The sequence below is a fragment of the Miscanthus floridulus genome, chromosome 18 (assembly GCF_019320115.1).
Source record: "Miscanthus floridulus cultivar M001 chromosome 18, ASM1932011v1, whole genome shotgun sequence".
NCBI lineage: Eukaryota > Viridiplantae > Streptophyta > Magnoliopsida > Poales > Poaceae > Miscanthus > Miscanthus floridulus.
Window position 1 is genome coordinate 58,563,299 of NC_089597.1, and position 10,648 is coordinate 58,573,946.

The 10,648-nt window shown below is 43.0% G+C and overlaps 1 protein-coding gene and 1 non-coding gene across 2 annotated transcripts; one reads left to right on the forward strand and one right to left on the reverse strand.

Moving 5' to 3' along the window:
- Positions 1-425: 425 nt before the first annotated feature.
- On the reverse strand, positions 426-959 carry LOC136523905 (uncharacterized). Its single transcript, XM_066517428.1, has one exon. The coding sequence runs from the start codon at positions 957-959 to the stop codon at positions 426-428; it is 534 nt and encodes a 177-aa protein (XP_066373525.1).
- A 6,827-nt stretch (positions 960-7,786) lies between these two features.
- Positions 7,787-7,893, forward strand: LOC136524877 (small nucleolar RNA R71). Its single transcript, XR_010776229.1, has one exon. It is a non-coding gene; the product is annotated as a small nucleolar RNA R71 (small nucleolar RNA).
- The last annotated feature ends 2,755 nt before the right edge of the window (positions 7,894-10,648 follow it).

The following is a 10,648-nucleotide window of genomic DNA, read 5'->3' on the forward strand; positions in this document are numbered from 1 at the left end:
TTGATTAGGCGGGAGATAGCTGAGGGCTGAGTAGACTGGGTAGGCTAGTTTTGTGGACACACCTGGGCATAATGGCCTTCCTTGCCACACATGAAACATGCACCAAGCTTGTTCCCCCATCCTTGATGAGGTGGGGCCTACTGTCCCTGAGGCTGCTAATGTTGCACCTACTGAGTAGGTGCACGATACTGAATGGAAGGAGCCTGAAAGGTCAGCTGAGACTATCGAAATGAATGCCCACTCAAAGACTCATAGGGCACCCGCCTGACAACTTGTACCTTCTACGCCTAGGGGTGACTAGAAGACCCAATAGCCACCTGCTTGCACTTCCATTCTGCCTGAGAGTCACACTATAATCCCTCCATGGCAATAGCAGCGTTCATCATCGCCCTAAAGGTCTGGTAGTTTCCTGTATATAACTCCTTCTATAAGATGCAAGAGAGGCCACGATAGAAGCAATCCCTCTTCTTCTCATCCGTATCAACGTGAGTCCCAGCATATTGCGATAAGTGGTTGAACTTGTTGACATAGTCCATCATGAACATGCTTCCTTGCCTCAGGTCTAGAAACTCTGTCAACTTCCTGTTTAGAACTACAGTCAGAATATAATACTCTCTGAAGGCCATAGTGAACTCCTGCCAGGTCACCTGGTGATCCACCGGCTGCATGGCATTAAATGTGTTCCACCATGCACTAGCAGATCCCAATAGTTGTTGCACTGCAAAGCGCATCTTCTGCTCCTCAGTTATGGTGAGAAGCAGAAACTTTTGCTCTAGAATGCAAAGCCAATGCTCCACATCTAGAGGTTCAGCCGTCGGTGTGAACATGGGTGGGTGTGTCTTTAAGAAATCCTGATAAGAGTAGGGTCCCTTAGGACCATAGGCACCACCCCTGTTCCCACCATTGCCCCCGTGGCCTCCATGGGCGAAGCCACCGATAGCATGTGCCAGCAGCTCCATCGCACGGGCTAACTTGCGACGAGCAGCCAACATCTCCGCCATCATCTCTACATGAGTTATCGGAGGTGGCGATGGCGGCGGAGGAGGAGCCAGAAGTGGGGCCTCATGGCTCTCCCCATTGTCGTTCCCATTGCCCCGACCACTTTCACCTTAGCCTTCGCCATGGCCATGGCCCGCTCCTGCACTAGTGCTCCCACGACCGGACCTCAAGTTCATCTAAAAAATATAGGAACCAACCATTTAGGACAACCCTCTAGATCAGGAACAAGAGATTAGAGAAATAATAAAACATTTATTAAAACATTCTTTTTGTTATCCTATCAATTTACTAATCCAAATTATACGTGTAGGGGAAATTTAGTTTAAGCAAGATTATCCATTCATGATGTATGCATCGGCCTTTACGTTCACTCAAGCCGGATTATAGCGGCTTTCGCAAGATTTTTGGCACATCGCACACTCACTTTCCGTATGCTAATGATTTCTTACGTAGCGTAAGTCAGTGTACCTGCAAAAAACTAATTAGGTAAAACTAGTGCCGCTATCCTAGATAGACCATATTTCTAGGGCTTATACTTATTTACATAATTTTATCGCATCCTACTTTTTGCAAAACTTTTGTTGGTCAAATTTTAAGCTTTAGAAAAGAGTGATGAAACTCATAGACTCATTATTGGCTCTGGTACCAACTATGGCAGAACCACCCAAAATAACATACTTACGGAGGCGCTTGTCTTCCACTAGACACTAAGCACCCCGAGAGCCAGCTACATTGGGCGGATTCCATCGAGCACACCCCAAGGGAGAGCTCGAATAATCCACATTTTTTCCTCAAGATCCAATAATGAGAACGAGTTTACATTACTTAGTCCATTTCATACATTCAGAGTTCTTAGAAATATATTATTACAGTACCAAATTCAGAGTGCGGAAATTTAACAGCGAAATGAAAAGAAACATCTATCGATAATATATAAGGATTCGTTTATGCCCACCAGAAGAATCCTTCACACAATGGCTACTCCTCAAGCAGTACCTTCAACAGGGGTAAATAAACCCTGAGTACACAATGTACTCGTAAGACTTATCCAACTAGTGGGAATAAGTTCCCGACTCCAAGGAATATGATAAGCTTTATGACTTGTTGGGTTCCTTTTTTTTATAGAAAGCAATACTAATAGTGAGTCCTTATGTATGTTAATCATTAGCATTCATGATTAGTTCATTATCAAACCATTCTATGTAAGCACCTATTCTACTTTTAAGCAAGAGTTGAGGAAATAGTTCCATTTCACCTCCTTTTCTCTTTCAGTTCTTACTATGGTGCTAGAGTGTAGACAAGTCGTACCGGATTACCCAATGATCCATGAATCAATGTGCTCAGCTGGGTACCCCAAAACACACGTCCCGATTATACCCTAGGCACAAGCAGGACCAACCCGCCACTCTCCTGTCATGGGGTCCAGGTCCCGTCCAAACTTAGACTATAAGCCCCCGTTTCTGAATCCCAAACTTAGGGTGGTGCTTAGACCTCCACCATCCCGGCCTCCAATCAGTCTATCCGGAAAGAGCCGAAACCCATGCCAAGAGAGCAAAAAGCCTTCCCTAGGCCTATACCCAAGTATGTGCTCGGGATAATAAGTCTATGACTTGCCTAGAGTCCAATGCAACAGCTGGTCCTTAACTAACTTAGACAGGGAAATAGTGTAACCAAGCTATGCCTCGTTGGCCACAGAACACAACCTCTTACACACACCAATACCCAAACCATATCCCTGCTTGGTCTCTATTTTCCTTTTACCATTTTATCATGAGTGATAATAATAATCACCTATTGTGAGCAACGACAGGTTGCTCACGCTACCGAAATCCTGAGCATAGCAACTACTTGACCTATGCTAGTAGGACTCATAGGTAGGTATATCTATGCATGTAGTTTCCATAAAATGCATATAACGTTAATGCACATCCCATATATATATATTCAGATATCATTCAAAATAAGGGTTATGCACCAGGGCTTGCCTTGGGCAGGCGGGGTGTCAACAAAGTCAGCAACTGAAGACACTGGGGCTCCCTCCTGTATGAGAATCTCCTCCTCGTACTCTTCAATGATCTGCTCGTACTCCTGCTCGCCCGCAGGCATGAACTCTACCAACTCGTTATCTGCATGCAACTCTTAATAATACTACAACAGCAACTCTTACAATAAAAATACATCTATCAAGCTACTAAGCTAGCTCTATCGACTAAGACGCTAAGTTGCCTATCATTTTCACTAAACAGGTACGAAACATTTCATGTATTAACTAAGCAACTAAAGGCATTCTTACAGTTAATATCGATTTAAGTACTAGCTACTCTATTTATCATCCTATTCTAAGGCTACAAAAATTAAAGTGATCATACAATAATCTAATGGACCTACTGTAAAAATTTCATATTCAAAGCTATAACCAATTTGCCACAAGAATTCCTACAATTATTAATCTAAATGATATTAGCACTTCCAAATGATTTAATAGACCTTAGCATCAACACAGACATAAATAAACTAATCATACTATCAGGTAGACCACATTTTTAGGAACTCAACAGAATTTATTTCATAATTTTTGGCTACTTATGTCAATTGATATTAATTTCCAAAGTTCAACTTATAATGTAAATTATAAAGCTAATTCTATCCTTTATAAAATGGAAAATGAAATCTAACTCGCGCGGCCCACGAACGAGTGGCGCGGCCCACTCCCGCGTAGTGCGCGCGCGCATGTGACCCACCGGCGCGGCCCACGCGGGGCGTGGAACAACCGTGCGACAATGGCCCGCGATGGGGAGGCCCCCGCGCGCTAGCCACTTATGCAAAAATGCCCCCAAACAAATTGCTATTCTCCTGACTACTATGCAGCCGATTCCTACAGTTGAGACTTAAGCAAACTAGCCCTCGGAACAATCCCTCTTTACGACAGCCAGGTCCTTAGGCCACCCCCACGTGCACCGGTGTGGTGGTGACAGCACTGGACCACCAACACCGGCCAACCCAAACCCAATCTGCCCTAGATAGCGAGCCGGACAGCACCTACAACCCTAGAGCCTACCCTAGCCGAGTTTACAGGGGCGACGGAGCTCGTGGAAGTGGCGGCCACGGTGCACGGACATACGTGACGATGGCGCGAGCACGCTAGCCACCCTAAGCCACCACAGGGAGAGCTGGATAACTCTAAAGCTCCACTAACGTACCCTGGTTGCTGCTGTGGTGATGGTTTGGCTAGGGATTCCCTGAACCGAGCTGGCCACGTGAGATGGTGGGATGCGGCGGCGCACTGTGGTGACACCATTGCGTCAGCGACCAAGGCAGGCCGGTAGCGGCAAGGCTAAGGTGCACGGGGTGGAGGAAGGACCTAAGCGAAGGTAATGGTGCATCTAATTGGGCAGCGAGCGATGGGCGAGTGAGCTGTCCACGCCCACGGTCATGCGTGGCCTTAACGGCTCACTAGGGCGGAAACACCAAATTGGTGCCCGACCAGCCATTATCAAGGATGCGGGTGGCACAGGCGGTGAGAGGACAAGAGAGCACAGGTGCAGACGAGGTGAATTGAAGAGAGGTGACTTCTTTGTGGCGTGCTCGCGGGCACAAGGCGACAGCGGTGGTAGAGAGAGAAGCAGGGGCACGCGGGCGGATGGGACGGCTGTGGGACCCATCAGACTTCAACTAGGGTGCGTCTTGGCGGGTGCGGGTGTCGTGGCCGAGGGATCCTCGCCCCAAATGCATTGGACGAGCGAGCGCATCGACGACAGGTCGTGGCCCGCGCGCTGCGGCACCATTAATGGTGTCGTGACGGCGTGCAAGGACACGCGGACAGCACCCACCTGGTCAGAGAGGAACAGCGCAGCGCAGCACAAACACAACGCGATGCAATGCAAGGTAGTGACACGGCGAAGCAAAGCGGCCAGGCGGCAGCTGACCAGCCAGGGCGTCGAGCTTGCGATGGCAACAGCAGGGCGCGACAGGGCAGAGCGGCCAGGCCAAATGGCCCCCAGTGTCCCACCGAGCACGGTGATGCGCATGTGTGCGTGCGTGCATGCATGTGAGTGCATGCGCATGTGCGTCAGACGACCAATGCTATGACGCCAAGTGCCCGAGGCATGGTGACCGCGCCCACGCGATGAAACGGGCCGGGAACGTGCCATGCACACTTTTTTAAGCGTCCTAAATATCCAATTCGATGATTCAATTGCCAAACCACTTATGCTATACTTAAGAGGGCATGTTAGGCTACTAAAACAAGCCCTAATACCCCTTCATTCCTTAACCCAATTGCTCTACAAAAATTGCCAAACTTAGCCTTGTCAAACCATTTTTCAAACTTATGAAATCGACTAAGTCTTGATCGGATTCACATCACATTCGATTTCCAAGCTATAAGGTACGCTAGCTAGTGAATTCATTTTTCAACTATAGGTATTTCATCGTCATCTACAAGGTTCATACTTCCAACTTTACTAAAGTTTTGTATATACATTCTATAGTGTTTTCGTTCAACAAAAATTCACAAACATCCGTACTTGAAAATTTAATACGTCACGAATGACCTTTCGTTAAGCATTTCCGTTGGTCATTTTAAGTTACATAAATTGATTCACACACTATATTACATACATTCACATATAACCATGATGCTCATGACATGTTTTAGCAAAAGATTTTATAGTGTAACACCGAGAGTGTTATATTTTCCGACCAACAGAGCCCATGCACTTGATCTCTACCTTGTCTTATGGGCAGGGCATGCTTCAAGCAAAGTATGGAGAGTTAGTTGATTCTCCAAATTTCTACAAGTGTTCTGAACCTGTCAAACCATAGTCCAAACTCAAAATCAAGACAGGTTTGGTGAAAAAATGTGACATTACCATTGGAGGCGTCATCACAAGAATCCTCATCTTCAGAGCAAACCGAGGAACTTGATCAATGACTTCATAAGGAGAAGTCCAGTTCGATGGACTTAAAACACCAAACCCTCACCTATAGAGCTAGCTTGGGGGAGAAACACTCCCATGTATCCAAGTAAGTATTCTTTCCCCTTTTATTTTAGTTTTTAGTATCTTTTAAATAGTTAAAAAATAATGAATGAAAAACAAAATAAAAAGTTATCTATATAGTAATAATGTGTGATCTAGTAAAATTGAAAACAAAATAAAAGGTGTGTCTAGTTTGCTTTAATTTGTTTTTAAGAGTTGTTAGCAAATAAAGAGGACTCATAATAATCTCTTAAATGGAAATTATGAATAGTTGCTCTGCTGTAATTCCTTTCAAGTACCTAGTTTTCAGCCTTGAATTCTCCCAAGTTTTGGATAAGATTGATTTGATATAAAGATTTACTCTGAACTTGAAACTCGTGGGTAGCGAATGTTTGATCTAAGTCTAGGTAATTGACAGATATGATATGAGAAGGTCTGAGCTGCTGTTTATCTTGTCTCCCAAGTATGAGGGGTGTCTTCATGTCTTCCTTCATGTCAAGTACCACAAAATCTACTAGAACAAAGAAGTTTATTATTTTTACTAGAATATTTTTGGCAATTCCTGCAGGGTAGCAAACCGATTGGTTGGCTAGTTGCAGGCATGAATAGTTGAGCTTGTCGAAAACCTTCTTGGGCATGACACTGACGCTTGCTCCAAGATCGCATAGCGCATTCTTAAAATTCTAGTTTCCGATCGAATAATCAATCATGGGATATCCTAGATCCTTCTTCTTCACTAGCGATGTGTTTAGGATGGCCGCACTACACTCCTCCGTTAACTTGATTTCCTTAGTGGTGGGCAGTGGTCTTTTGTTATTCAGAATGTCTCGGAGATACTTCGCGTAGGTAGGTTCCTGTATGGCATCTAGCAAAGGAATATTGATATATAACTTTTGAATTACCCCTACAAACTTACCAAACCGCTCATCCATTTTAGCTTTTCGATTTCTTCATGGAAATGGTAGGCGGTTGGTGTCATGAAAATCTTGCATCATTTCTTGTGGCTCAACTTCTTCAAGTTCATTGTCCTTCTCCTCTTGTGCTACTGCCGATGTCTTACCTGTCCTTGTCGGATATGGGGGATCATGGGTAGGCTTGCCCCTCTTGTGGTTATGGTGTTTACCTTTTCTAGGTTAGTGGCAAAAGGCAGTGCAACGGCCAACTGAGCTATTTGTGATTCTATCTTTTTATTATAGCTAAGTTGGTTTTTTATGGCAGAAGAAAAACTATCCATTTTAGTGTTTATATTTTCTAAAACCTTATCATTAAAAACAAGCTTTTTAGAAATATTCTCATTAATCTTAGCTTGTTCTAAGATCAAGTCTCTTAAGGATGGTTGTTTAGGATTGGAAGAATTATAGTTTGGGTACTTACCTTGGGAATTTGAGCGTTGTTGTTGTTGATTCCATCCTTGTCTCTATTGTTGTGGAGCAGAGTTGACAATATTTGCGTCTTCTTGATATTCAGGGAAATCAACACCCAAATATTCTTCACATATGTTTTGGGAATTAAAGGCATCTTGTATGGCCTGATGATCTTTCTTGTAATTGGCTCATTGTTCAAGCCAATTCAACAAGATGTCCATCTTAGTTGACAGTGCACAACCTCTTCTAGTGCTTCTTCGCTCTTATTGCATGTCTAAATGTTGCATTGAGACTAGCCTTGATTAGAGTCTATCTTTTCCATAAGAGTTTAAGCTTTACCAAGGGTGAGTGACATAAATGCTCCTGCAGTAGTAGCATCTAGTTGTTCATGAGCTTTCTGAGTTAATCCATGGTAAAAGCCTTGCATGAGCAACCAATCTTCCATTCCATGATGAGGACAATGTGAAATATATTCTTGAAAATGTTCCCATGCTTCTAGAGTGGTTTTTCCTTTCTGCTATTGGAAGTTGGAAATATTTTATCTTAAGGCATTAGTCTTGCCTATTGGGAAAAACTTTGCTAGAAAGGCATTCGAACATCTTGCCTATGTGTTGATGTTATCTTTGTTGGTGTAGAACCACTGCTTTTCCCTTCTCACTAACGAGAATGGAAATAAGCGGAGTAGTATGATATCTTGAGCGATGTCCTTGATGACAATTGTGTTGCTAATCTCCAGGAAACTCTGAAGATGAGCACTAGCATCTTCATGTGCCTTTCTACTGAATGGGGTACCTTGCACCATGTTGATGAGGCTTGGCTTGAGTTCAAACTCAAGGTTGTTGGTTTTGAGTGTTGGTCCAGTGTAGATGTTCTCAGTGCTTGGAGCAGAGAATTCATGCAGTGTCTTTTTAGCCATACCTTCAGAAACTGGTGTTGAGCTTCCTCTTGATTGGTTTGATTTTGATTGATGAGATTTGTTGGTGAATCAAAACCAATTCTACAATACCATGTATAAGATATGAACAAAGACAAACAAGGATAAGCCTACTAAAACAGAGGTGCTAGTTATGATTTCATCAATAAGTATTTATTTGATCAATTCTCTTAGCCTTGTGCCCCTTCCCGGCAATGACGTCAGAAATGCTTGTTGGCATTTCTTAGCATCACTCTTTACTAAGTTGTCATCCCTAGCAATGATGCCAGAAATGCGTTGTTGGTAATTATTGAAAACACTTGTAAATTTATATAAATACTAAGTAATTCGCAAGCCCACAGATAATATACCATTGTAGCATTTCATTTGGGAGTATACCAGGTATCGTTATTTATATTTTATCCACTGGGAGGAGCGATGGGGTGGCTAGAGATATTGACAAATATGTATACTTATGATAAAATCATCAACTCTCATGCTATAACAGGGGTAAGCCAAATGATAAATAAATGATAAGTGTAAGGCATTGATAGTAATCCAGAGATAGAAATAGATACTCATAAATGTAGTATGGCTAGGCAGAAGATTACTTAAGAGTAAAAGATTTCTAAGTCATTTCTTATTTACTAAGTCTTTTGTACACTCTTGTATATATACTTTTATCTATAGCATAACTAACTCTGTATCTACGCATAAGGAACATTACTAAGGAGGATCAAGAACAGAGCTTGATTCCCTTCGGAACCGGGGTTCTACTTGTTCTACAAATGGGGAGTGGACTACAAAGGACTCAGCGAGAGTGTCACACTCGCGATCTACCACATGGCCCGGAATGTAGAGTGCATCCACAGGTAAACAATATTTAAGCACTACGCTTACATAATGTCGACCACTTAACTCACTCGAGTACTGAGCTAAGTGCTTTGCGAGCTTATGCATAAATTCATTATCAATCATGATTATATCAAGTATACTACTAAAGCAAACTAGGAATATAATAAATAGAAACATAGTATTGAAATAGCACAAACTCAAAATATAGAGATATACAATGGCTTTACCAGCCTCTAGACGGCGAATCCGGAATCCTGAGCAATAGCCCAACTCTACTTGAATCTTACTAGCTAGCCTATACTAGAACTTGAAGAATTGGAGATCTATTCTATTCTCTCTGGAAACCCTAACTTCTGATCCTTCTTCACTTAATGATCAGGGTTATTGATTGATGCCCTAGAGGGCAGGGGATGGTATATATATGGGGTAGCATTAATCCTGAGCCCTCGGATCAAACTGACTTGAAAGAATGGCGGAGATGCAAACCCTAAGGCGGTGGAAAACCGACGTAGCGAGGAGGGGCTGCCCTGTGGGCCCTCTGGGCTGGCCTGTCGTGGTCTTCTTTGGTGGGTTGCTCTTTGGTATCTTCTGGAACCTTTTGGAGCTATTTTCGTCGCGGATAATTTCGATTAATTCTGACAATTGGATCCACCTTGATGGATTTCTAAATAATCCCTGCTAAAAACATAGATTCACCAAAACTCGTGGAATTTGTCAGTTTAAGCCCCTAAACCTATGTTGGTGATCATTTTCATGCATTTATACAAGTTATGTTGACGGTTTATGATGGATGATAACTACCGTCAACAGGCATTGAATCAAGGCACTAGCTATGTATTTTTTTTATATATTCAATCATTTATTCTTTAGAACCATTAGCAAGATCATGTCTGATTAACTTGCTTGCTATAGCTATTCTTTACTAGACTTAGAACCGTTCTTTAAGGGGAGTAGATTCTATGTGTGTGACATACTACCACAACTATCGTCTTTTACCCCTATTTAGACATTGATGGTTAGTTATGCTATGATCATAAGCATGTCAATAATTATCACTTTATAACATCCTTCCCTGTGGTAAAAATATAACTAACGATACCCAGAATACTCCCGATGAAAGGCTACACAACAGTATTCGTGCGCTTGCAGATTTTACGTGTGAACGTTAAGGATACAAGAGGGTCGGGCGACCCCCCTAGGTGGTCGAGTGACCACCCCCTGCATCTGCCGCCTTCCACCTCTTATCCATGCAAAGAAGCACACTTTTGCTCCATCTCAACCATCCATTCAAGGTCATTTGATCCAATGATAGAAGATTGAGAGCACATGGATCCATAGGCCCACAACAAAAGTGCTATAAATACCCCTACCCCCTCACTCTCAAGTCATGACCACAAAGGAGGGGCTACACACTTTATACATAGGTGAAGTCCTACTCTAGAAAGTAGGGAGAGAGCGAGTGGAGTGTGGAGAAAGGCCTACATTTGTTGGTGTCTTCTTCAAGCTAAAGGATGACAAAAAAATACTATACCTGTAAA